Raw genomic sequence first — 12,577 nt, forward strand, 5'->3', positions numbered from 1 at the left:
CATTTATTTCAACAACCATCATCATTTGCACCCACACACGCTAGAAGGAAAATCCTACCCGAGTTGCTTGGCAACTAATCGCGGGACTTGGGTTGTTTGGCAACTAATCGCAGAAAAATGGAGAGAAAACCTTCCGCCCACAGGAATTGAACTCGGGTTGCTTGGCAACTAATCGCGGGCCCTTCCACACTGAGGCTTGATACCGTTGAAGCAAACGTTTGTTGGTAGCATATATATATATATATATATATATATATATATATATATATATATATATATATATATATATATATATATATATATATATATATATATATATATATATATATCGGGTAATAATAGATATATCCATGAATAAAAATTTCATCCGTATCTACATTTATATTCATTTAAGTTTATCCATATCCGTATTCATATCCATTTAGATTATCTATATTCATCATAAATCGGGTGGATCGAATGGATATCTAGTAAGTCTGGTGGTCATTGCGATCTTGCGGACAATTATAAAATATAGATAACGGGATAGTAAATGACAAAATTGGGACACGAGTATATAATTAGTAAAAGTAAAAAAGTTAGATATCCACGTCACATTGACCAAAACAAACCAAGTAAGCACACAGCTGTTCATGGCAAAAACGTGAATAACCGCAACTTCAGTGTTTATGTTCTCATCAACTTCTTCTTCTTCTACCTCGGTCCCATCGAAAACACCTAAAAAAACCCCAAACTTTCATATAAACACATCAAACCCACTTCACTTCAGCAACAAAACCCATTAGTCGTTTTGTTTTCTAAAGCAAAAATACTATGTTATCAAAGATCGTTTCGACAACACCAGTCGCCGGAACATATAATGATAACATCCGATCAGTGAATTCGGGTTCAATTTGTCGACCCATAAACAAGTTCGGATCTTTTTGTAATTTGAATAATCGGAAGTTGGTGGGGCCGGTAATGGGGGTGAAAACTGATGTGCAAGTGAATAATAATTCTGTTGTTAAAGAAAAAAAGGAACAGAGTTTGGCTGACCGGCTTAGATTGGGCAGTTTGACCGATGATGGGTTGTCTTATAAAGAGAGATTTGTAATTAGGTGTTATGAAGTTGGGATTAATAAAACTGCTACTGTTGAAACAATTGCCAATTTGTTGCAGGTAATTTTTGTTTAATTCATGTTGGTTTTGATAGTTATAATTTGTTAATTTGTTAATGTATTATTTATTTTCTTTTGTTTGGTATGGTTGGTGATATTAGAGTAATGTATGTAGATTGTGCTTATGAAGTTTTAGGTCTCAACATAATGGTAAAACCTAACCAAACATCCCTTTTAGGTCTCAGCAAATCATAAATTTCCCTGTTTGTAAATAAAATTGGGTTAAAAATATGGATTTGTTAATAATAGTTCTTAGGATTGTCATCAAGAGGATTCAGACATGCAAAAGTTATTGTAGTTCGACTAATTAACATGTGGGCATTGAGTTTGTTATGGTGTGGGTAAAAGAATTTATGCATGTCTTGAGGCCTTAATGACAGCCCTTAAGACTTTCGTTATCATTTTCTATAAAAATAAATAACTAAGCCTTTTATATGAATATGGTCTTTTAGTTTTATCCTTTGTTACAGTGTTTGAGATACTTATTTTAATGATTATCTGCTTATTGAATTTTAATAGTAGCAAAGTTTTTGAGAAACTTGGAATGTTTAAATGGGACATGCTTATCTACTAATTTTCTAAATTACGTTTTCCTAATCGCACTACTTAAGTGTTGAACATGGCCGTTGTATCTTATTATACATCATAGGCGAAGCTACGTGTAAAGTAATGGGTCATGTGACACCATTCAAAATGTTAAGGCTAGAACCTGCCTTCTATCAGAGTAGAACCCTAATCGATTAACAATCACAAACAAGCAAGCCGAATAATAAACACAAAATAAAAACAACACGAGAATTATAGTGGTTCGGTTTCTAGGTGAAACCTACATCCACTTTGGAACTAGAGAGTATTATTATTAATTTGGAGGTGATACAAAGCATGTACATATGAGAGAGTATTTATAGATAAGGATTAAGACAAACCCTAGTCTAATTAACCTAAGCCCGGCCCATTTAAATTAGGGTTGGCCAAACCCTAACTTAACCACCAAGTAAGCCTCTGCCGAAGCCTACATACATTAACAATCTCCCACTTGGAGGCTTCGAATAACATCGATCTGCACTCTTGTACTTCTGCTTTGCAAGACTCAGCTCATCTCTTCTCTCTCTAGTTCCTGCCTTCTCTTCAATGTTCCTGAAGGCTAGTTGAAGCTATACACAGCTTCAACTTATCCTGCGTTACTGGTTTGGTGAACATATCTGCCGGATTCTTTGAACCTGGAATGCTCTCCAGATTAAATGTTCCATTGCTTATCCGTTCTCTGATAAAGTGATACTTCATGCCAATGTGCTTCGTCTTAGCATGATAGACTGTATTCTTTGCTAACTTGATTGCGCTCTCATTATCACAATATAAGACAAATTCTGTCTGTTTGCTGCCCAGTTCTTTCATGAATGTCTTCAACCTAGGGATGGCATCGGGTCGGGTTTGGGTCGGGTTTAGGTAATCCCGGACCCGAACCCAATTAAGAAACCCCACCCCAAACCCGGCCCGAAACCCGTCGGGTCCCCATTTACTTACATACTATCGGGTTTCGGGTTTCCCCACGGGTAAACGGGTATACCCGGTTAGTCACTATGCATTTATTTTTCAGTAAGTTACCAAATCAAAATATTGAAAAATAACTTAACTATTTCATGTTTAAAGTATTATTAAATATCACATACAAAAAGTTGATTGAAAGGTTTGTAAAATACACAAATACATAAAGTATATAGAATATCACATCTCGAAAACTTGTTGTATATGATTATATTGAATAAAATTATACTCGTTTTCAAAACAAATAAGAGAAATCTTTCATACATTGACAATACAATACTAATACTAAAATTTTACATAAAAATTATTATTAAAATTCCCCGGGCCGGGTATACGGGTATACGGGTATGCGGGTCGGGTATACGGGTCGGGTAAACGGGTTTGTATCCAAAATCATACCCGAACCCAAACCCGGAAATTTTTTTTTAACCATCCCCATACCCGGCCCATGACCTGATGGACTCGGGTCAGACCCGGCCCAATTATAACGGGTTTCGGGTTTCCCCATCGGGTACGGGTCATTTTGTCATCCCTACTTCAACCACACTAGTTCTTTACTGGCTTCAGTCAAGGCCATGTATTCTGCTTCAGTAGTAGGTAGAGCCACGCTCTTTTGAAGCCTAGACATCCAACTCACTGCTGTTCCTCCTATAGTGAATACATACCCGGTGGTGCTCTTGAAGGTATTATTGCATCTACCCAGATCTGCATCAGAATAACCCCTGAGAGTAGTATCCCTGCCCTTGAAACATAACCCAACTTTGGGAGTACCCTTTAAATACCGCAGTATCCACTTCACTGCTTCCCAATGTTCTTTCCTCGGAGCTGACATAAAGCGACTAACCATCCCAACTGCATGTGCTATATCAGGTCTTGTACACACCATAGCGTACATTAGACTACCCACTGCGGATGCATAAGGAACCTTAGCCATTTCTGCTTTTTCTACTTCAGTTTTAGGAGATTGATGTTTAGAAAGCTTTAGATGACTTCTCAACGGTGTGTTTCTTGACTTTGTAGACTCACCATTCATTCTGAACTTTTCAAGAACCTTGCGAATATACTTCTCTTGAGATAAAGAAACTGACCCATCTTTATTCCTGCATATACTCATACCGAGAATCTGCTTAGCTGGCCCGAGATCCTTCATTTCAAATTCTCTAGATAATTGCTTCTTCAAATTGCGTATTTCAACCATATCAGAACCTGCAATTAATATATCATCGACATAAAGAAGCAATATAATATAGGAGCTCTTGAACTTCTTCAAATAACAGCAATGATCTGTAGAACTTCTCACGAATCCTGTCTTCTCCATGAAATTATCAAATTTCAAGTACCACTGTCTGGGAGCTTGTTTCAAACCATACAAGCTTCTCTTTAGATTACACACAAGATTCTCCTTTCCTTTGACACGAAACCCCTCTGGTTGAGACATGTAAATGTCTTCTTCAATGTCGCCATGCAGGAAGGCTGTTTTAACATCCAACTGTTCTAAGTGTAACTTCTCGGTTGCCACCATACTTAGAACTAATCTGATAGTCGTCATCTTCACTACTGGAGAAAAGATTTCAGCATAGTCGACTCCCTTCTTTTGTTGAAATCCTTTGACAACTAATCTTGCTTTGTATCGTTTAGAACCATCTCGTTCATCTTTGACTCTGAAAACCCATTTATTCTGTAAGACCCTTTTTCCTGGTGGTAACTTGGTCAACTTCCAAGTTTGATTTTTCAATAAAGATTCCATCTCGCTTTTCATAGCCTGCTCCCACTGGAACGAATCTTTCACCTTCATTGCCTCAGAATAACTTTCTGGTTCCCCATTTTCTGTCAAAAGAAGATAGTTAACTGTTGGACTAAACCTCTCTGGCTGTCTTGTGACTCGTGTAGATCTCCTGACCCAATTGGACTAGTCAGATTGTGGTGGGGGCTGTGGGGGCTGCTCATCATCAGAATCTGAGCTCCTACTATCTGAAGTCTGTTCGTGATCAGACTCCGAGCTTTCACTGTTAGGAACTCCCACTGGAACTTCAGTTTCATATTCTGGAGTTTCCCTTTCATCTTCTCTAGTTGTCTCTGTGTCAACCTCAAATTCAACTGATTCTTTTTCTTTTGGTGTTGAGTTGAAATCCTTGTACAATTCTGCTTCATTGAAGGTGGCATGTTTACTTCTGATAACATGTTTTCCCTTGTTATCCCATAACCTGTAACCTATGTCATCTCCCCCATAACCAATAAACACGTACTTCTTTGCTTTTGCATATAGTTTGTCACCATCTTTATTAATATCATATGCACTGCACCCAAAGATTTAGATGCTCATAACTGATTGCTTTACCTCTCCATTCTTCTTCGGGTATTTTGAAATCAAGCGGAGCTGATGGAGAACGGTTGATCAAATAAGCGGCAGTGCTTACTGCATCAGCCCATAGAGTCTTTGGTAGCCCACAATTAAGTCTCATGCTACGTGCTCTCTCATTTAAAGTACGATTCATTCTTTCTGCAACTCCGTTTTGTTGTGGAGTACCTGGAACCGTCTTGATCATCCGAATGCCATGATCAGCACAATAGTTAACGAATTCGGTGCTGATGTATTCTCCTCCATTATCCGACTTCAAGCATTTTACCTTCAAATCACAAGATAATTCAACAGCAGATTTCCATTTCTTAAAAGCTTCAAATACATCCGATTTATTTTTAAGAAAGTAAACCCATACCTTGCGTGTTGAATCGTCAATGAAAGTAACATAATAGCGTGCTCCTCCCAATGAAGAAACAGGAGTAGGCCCGAACACATCCGTGTGTACTAGCTCCAACTTCTGAGCCTTTAATGTTCTGCCTGCTTTTGCAAAGGTGACCTTCTTCTTCTTTCCTAGAACACATAACTCGCAAAAGTCCGATTCAACTCTCTTCAGACCAGGAATTTTACCATTAGACACTAGCATTTTCATTCCTTTGTCACTCATGTGACCTAAACGTTGGTGCCACTGACTAGTTAAGCTACGATCATTGGAAACTGTATTTACTTCATTAGCTGGAACTTCTACCATATAAAGAGTGCCTCTCTTCTTACCCTTGGCTATTACTAAGTTCCCCTTTATTACTTTCCACTGACCTTCACCAAATAGCACACTATATCCTTGATCATCAAGCTGTCCAACAGAGATTAGTTTCTTCTTTAGGCCATGAATAACTCGGACATTTTCCAAGGTCCAATTAGTACCCAAAGAGGTCTTCAGCTCTAAGTCTCCAATCCCTGTAATGTCAAGACAATGATCATTAGCCAAACGAACTTTACCAAGATTACCTATTCGTAGATTCTTCATCAAACGTGGACTTGGAGTAGCATGAAACGATGCTCCTGAATCCATAACCCACGCATCAATTGTATTCTCAATGCAGCAAACAAGGACGTTATCATAATCATCTGTTGCAACTGCAACATTAACTTCCTTTGGCTTTGATGATGTTCCTGGCTTAGTGCACTGGTTTCGGAAGTGCCCAGTCTCCTGACAATTCCAACATTTAATATCATTCCTCGTTCTCGACACACTCCTCCTTCCTCCTTCTTGACTTTGACCTGCCCCTGGTGGTGTTACTTCTGCCTTTTCTCCTACCCATCTCTTCTGTGCTCAGCAAGTTTCCTGATGGTTCTCCTGAGCTCTTTCTTCTTATATCTTCCCCAAGAATAAAATCACGAATGCTTTCAAACTTGAGCTTTGAGGACTCTGTGGATCCACTGATAGCTGTGACTGAACCTGACCAGCTTTCTGGTAACGAAGATAATAATAGAAGAGCTTTGACTTCATCATCGAACTTGATATCAACTGACAGTAACCGAGAGATAATATTGTTGAAGTTATTAACATGATTTGTTACTGAAGCACCTTCTTTCAACCTGGTGTTTACCAACTGTCTTATCAAAAACACCTTGTTAGAAGCAGACGGCTTCTCATACATATTTGCTAAGGTCTTCATCAAACCATGTGTCGTGGTTTCGTTCACAATGTTAAAGGCAACACTTTTTGTCAACGTGAGTCTGACAACTGCTAGGGCTTTCCTGTCAAGTGTTTTCCACTCGTCGTCTTTCATTCCTTCTGGTTTATTCTCATTCAAGGCATCGATCAGATCCTTCTGACATAACAAATCTTCAACTTGCATCTTCCACCATCCAAAATCTTGCCCATCAAACTTGTCGATTTTGATCCTCCCTTCTTCACCCATTGATCTAGCTTAGATCTAAGGAATAGCAGTTGTGATGACCTTTGTAACAGCAACAGCTGTTAGATCCTGTTATCTGGATCAAAAAAGAAAACAAAACAGCAGCAATAATATTTTGGCGGCTGCTAGGGTTGATCCAGCAGTCGGCTAGAATTAAACCTGGATCAGACCTGTAATCAGCTGCGATCAGACCTGCAATCAGAGAAAAAAGTGGCGGCTGCACCTTGATTGCAACTACAGCAGCTGTTGGTGATGGCTAGGGTTAAACCTGAGCTCTAGATACCAGTTGTTAAGGCTAGAACCTGCCTTCTGACTTCTATCAGAGTAGAACCCTAATCGATTAACAATCACAAACAAGCAAGCCGAATAATAAACACAGAATAAAAACAACACGAGAATTATAGTGGTTCGGTTTCTAGGTGAAACCTACATCCACTTTGGAACTAGAGAGTATTATTATTAATTTGGAGGTGATACAAAGCATGTACATGTGAGAAAGTATTTATAGACAAGGATTAAGACAAACCCTAATCTAATTAACCTAAGCCCGGCCCATTTAAATTAGGGTTGGCCAAACCCTAACTTAACCACCAAGTAAGCCTCTGCAGAAGCCTACATACATTAACACAAAAAGCATACATATATGTATATGTAAGTGATGTACTCATTCAAAATATGGGATGTGACATTGCATTTACCAAGAGTAAGAGTGTTGTGACATTGCATTCGATATTTAAGTGGTATTATCAAATAAATTTGATCCAGTAATTCATGTATGTGGGTGGCCGGTAAAGTTTGCACTAAAAATATTTAGCAACCATTCATTCGTGATTAATCCATTATTCACCAAGAGTTAATGTAAGTGACAGGCGGCTGAATATCATCACCGAAATTTAAGTTCTGATCTTTGGAGTTCACCCAAGGTAATTATCTATAAGTTTCTTATTTATCAACGAAAGAAATATCGTACGGAACCACTTGGGCATAGCTAAGTGGCCACCGAGTTCCCATTGAAGCAGGAGATTCAGGTTCAATTCTTGGTAATGCTCCAGACTGAATTAATTGGGCTCTTGACTAGAGGGGGCGCGAATGTGCGCAATTCAGCCGGTTACGGGTCTCGTCGTTGGAGGGCTCGTCACCCAGGGGTTTTACTCGCTAGTGGGGACCCAATGTGGTTGTCGCTAGGGAGGTTTTCTCTGTGAACCCAAAAAAAAATATATCGTACGGAACATTTGTGTTTAAAATTACTTGATTTTTTTGTGTTTGTAGTTGATCATTAATCATAGTTTGTCAATTATATGGAATTATCTTGTGAGACCATCCTAAAATCTTTGCTCCGCCCTGTTAAACTTGTGCATTGTACTATATGTAGGTTATAATGTTATATTCAATGATGTAGATGGTGAATTTTGGTTATTTATTGTAGGAGGTTGGAGGCAATCATGCTCAAAGTGTTGGATTTTCGACGGATGGATTTGCTACAACGACAACTATGAGAAAGTTGCATCTAATATGGGTGACTTCACGAATGCATATTGAGATTTATCGATATCCTGCTTGGTATTATTTAAGATGTTTTTGGCTAGAAGTTGAACTATTTTGTGACATAGATTATTGGTTTTGAAGTATAAATTTTTAAGTAATTGTTGATTAATGTGCTAATAAAGGAGTGATGTGGTTGAAATCGAGACTTGGTGTCAAAGTGAAGGAAGGATTGGGACTAGACGTGATTGGATTATTAAAGACCATGCCAATGGTGAGGTCATTGGACGGGCTACAAGGTGCGTTTTAATTGCTTGTGAATGTTAAAAACTAAATAAATAAATAAAAACACTATTTTGGATTAGATAAGAGTTATAAATATATATATACATTGCTCCTCATTTATAGTTGCAAGCAATAAAATGTGGATTTTAGGATTCAAAATCCCTGTTCATTATTGTATTTTTTATTTTTTTGAAAGGCAAACTCACACACACCATTATCACGATTTAACCCACGAAATATATACAAGATGTCCATAGCAGGACTCGAACCCTCAACCTCCTAATTGGAAGGACCATCTAGAAATCGTTGGGCAGGGGCGGATCCACCCTGGTGCAACCAGGCTCACCGCCCCCGATGACCTAATTTTGTTAATAATTTCAATTGAAAACTGCGTGGCTATATGGTTATAAAATAAATGTTAGAAATGTATAACAAGCTTCTTCCCGATTAGCTCAGTTGGTGATTATGTTGTGGTAATAACTTGCGGTTCGAGACTTCATTAGAAATTTTTTTGCACAATTTCTATAATTTAAATATTTTTAATAAAATTTTGCTCCCGTCCGAAAATTTATCTTTTGGGCCAATGGCCCTTTGTTTCTGTATTCATTATTGTGGACTGCAAATGATCATTATAAAACTAGAATTGTAAATTGATCATTTTTGTTTAAAATGCAGCAAGTGGGTGATGATGAACTCGGATACTCGAAGGCTTCAAAAAGTCAGTGATGATGTAAGAGATGAATATCTAATATTTTGTCCAAAAACACCCAGGTATTTTCGTCTTTTGCTAAATATCTCTCGTTCGTTATAAAACGATAACTCAGCCCTGTTTAATTAATTATGTCGTGCTTGCAGATTAGCATTTCCGGAAGAAAACAATAACAGCCTGAAGAAAATAGCAAAACTCAACGATCCAGCTGAGTATTCAACGCTAGGTCTTGTGGTAAGACCAAATTATTCTCATTTTGCGTATAATCTCCGTTTTCCTGTTATAAACCATGGAACATTTTTCATATATATATTATTTTTTTTTTATTTTTCTTTTAAATATACAGCCAAGAAGAGCTGATCTGGATATGAACAAGCATGTTAACAACGTTACTTACATCGGATGGGTTCTTGAGGTTAGCGAAAATTGTGAATGTTCCATATTTCATTTGTCTGAAATTTTCAAATGATAAGTATCTTCCAACTCTGGCTTTTTTGAGAAAATACGTGTTTCCTAATGTTTTTTTAGAGAGAAAAAATGTGGGTCAGCTAACTGGTCAAATGGCTGATTGTTTTGTATAGGCACTGTTGTAAAATTCGGTTGAGTTGGCCGACGTGTCGGTTTTGGCACTAACCTGTCCCGTTTCGCTCAAAAACGCCTATAAAGTCGATCAACACTAAAAGTCGGGTCAAATTCGGGAAGAGTCTGGTCTGGTTCGGTCAAAGTTGGTCAAAATTTTAAGATTCTTTAAATTAGAGTTTGTGCCCTATATCTATATTTGAAATTTTAATGTTTTGTCTTTGATATGTGTATGTGCAATATATGTATAGGGGCGCGTTCTAGGGAGAAAAAAAAAGAGGAAAGAGGGGGAAGTAGCGTGACGAATGTTATTATGATGGTGATGAATGATATTACGCTGCTTCCCCCTCTTCCCCCCTTTTTTATACTTCCCCGCGATCACTCCACTATATACATATATATGTATATTGCTAAAAGTCAACGTTGGTCAACACACAACTCGTCTCTGTCTCGTCCCTGACTCAACCGACTCGTCCCTCCAAGTTTCTGACTGACTCGTTCCGACTCACAACTTTTACACCCTTGTGTTTAGGTCTGGTTGGATAGACCCAAAACACCTTCTGTTCAAAAAATTCAGAATTCTATCTAGTGTGTCAAATTTGATTAGTTGATCATGTAGTTACATATTATTATTTCCATAATAATCTAACTCTAATTTTATATACAAAATCGAGTACATATTATGATCTATGCATTTTAAATGTATATATGTCGATTTTCCATTTGCTTTTAATCATCTTTTATCGTACCCCTATGACCCGTACATAAGTAAATGGGCCAAATTGCCACTTGTCATTATAATCCAAGATATTGATAAGTTTCTCTTTTCGACAGAGCATCCCACAAGAAGTGATAGACACTCATGAGCTACAAACAATTACGTTGGACTACAGGCGTGAATGCCAACATGACGACGTAGTTGATTCTCTCACAAGTTCAGAATTGCTCATTTCAAAACTTGAAGGAAGCAACGGTTCGGCTCCTTCAAAAACGGACGGACAAGATCTAACCCCATTTTTGCACTTACTGAGATCAGCTGGCAAGGGTCTTGAATTGAACCGAGGTCGTACTGAGTGGAGAAAGAAAGCAGATAAAAGAAAAGCATAATGAACAACGGATTTGCGTTGGTTTATTGTACCTTGTTTTGTGCAATGTTAAACTTTTACTTGCCTATTTCTGTTCCTCCTTAAGACAGAATATATTTCCAGATTCTTAAACCAGAAGTGTTTGTTTTTTCGGCTCTATGTTAGTGTCCTATGTTATGCATGTAGCACCGTATAAATAATTTATCGATAATACAATGTTGTAGGTAGAAAAATAAATGTTTTTTGTTTATTATGTTGAAGTTTTACCATAACTTAACTAGTGGGAGCTGAGATTGCTTTGTTATGTTGGTTGTCTTTAAAGGTTGAAATGCGCATGTGTAAGTGGTTCCGGGTTCTTTTAGTGGGGGTCAATATGGGTCAGTTCGGCTTAGCCAGCAAACAATTCATGCCATTATTCCTTTAGGTAACTAGTTGATGTCTCTAAATAGTAGATCAAACCGATAAGGTTTTTTCCGGTTCAGACTGTTATGAGAAGGGCGATATTTATTAATCATATGTAAGCATCCGGATATCCTGAGACCGGTTTCGTCCCTTTACCCTGACCACCCTAGATTTGAAATTGAGAGGAATTCATGTCATTATTCCTTTTGGTAACTAGTTGATGTCCTAAATAGTAGACTAAAAATAATCTTTAATATTTTAAGTAATACTACAAGCTAGGAGGTTGTATACTAACATGCATTATGATCACATGTCATTATAATCTTTAATTTCAAACGCCAATATTTTCCACGTAAGTGTGAAGCGTCACCAATTTTATATTGTGCATGTTTAAGCGTCGTGAATTAATCTAAAAAGCGTCTAAAATTACAAGGTTTTTTGTAGTGTACCCATTTGACTTTAACATACTTATATGATGTGGCTCATTTAGGCCTTCTAAAAATAACCAATATTTACACATTCATAGTTCCATACAGTTAGAGAACAATACCACCAAGTATAGTTTTTATAACATTATGCATCAAGTATTATAGTATAGATAAATAAATTTTCGGCACATTATATTAGAAGTTGGCTTAAAAGCCATATTACATCTATTTATTAATGTCAATAAACATAACCAAACTCTTGTGAAACACAAACACAAATACACAAATCTTCTCATTATATCTAATTTATTTTCTAGGACTTCACATGTTTATATAAATTCATGGAGACAGAACTTTTCTAGAATTTTTAATTTTTCCAACCTTCGATTTACCAGGACCGCTTGAATAGGCACCATAGCCTCCGGGAAAACCACCATAGCCACCCGGAAAACCACCATAACCGCCTGGAAATCCACCCCACCAACCTGGTAGAAAACCCCCCAACAGGCCTCCAGGCGGGAATCCAAACGCCCCTGGAAATGGGAATGGGAACGGAAACCCAAGAATACCCGGAAGGATCCCGTGAAGATGAGCGAATTTCTCACCATTTACCGTATCAAACTTCTCGGCCTTGGTTGATTGACCCACAATCGGAATCGTAATACTCAAGAAAGCCATAAGAAA

General features: G+C 37.7%; 1 protein-coding gene across 1 annotated transcript; it reads left to right on the forward strand.

The window, feature by feature from the left end:
- The first annotated feature begins 715 nt into the window (after nucleotides 1-715).
- On the forward strand, nucleotides 716-11,294 carry LOC139843220 (oleoyl-acyl carrier protein thioesterase, chloroplastic-like). Its single transcript, XM_071833285.1, has 7 exons — nucleotides 716-1,158; nucleotides 8,350-8,483; nucleotides 8,591-8,704; nucleotides 9,366-9,461; nucleotides 9,546-9,633; nucleotides 9,746-9,814; nucleotides 10,813-11,294. The coding sequence occupies exons 1-7, from the start codon at nucleotides 814-816 to the stop codon at nucleotides 11,083-11,085; spliced, it is 1,119 nt and encodes a 372-aa protein (XP_071689386.1). The 5' UTR covers nucleotides 716-813; the 3' UTR covers nucleotides 11,086-11,294.
- The last annotated feature ends 1,283 nt before the right edge of the window (nucleotides 11,295-12,577 follow it).

Source organism: Rutidosis leptorrhynchoides, chromosome 4 (assembly GCF_046630445.1).
Source record: "Rutidosis leptorrhynchoides isolate AG116_Rl617_1_P2 chromosome 4, CSIRO_AGI_Rlap_v1, whole genome shotgun sequence".
In the NCBI taxonomy this organism is placed as follows: domain Eukaryota; kingdom Viridiplantae; phylum Streptophyta; class Magnoliopsida; order Asterales; family Asteraceae; genus Rutidosis; species Rutidosis leptorrhynchoides.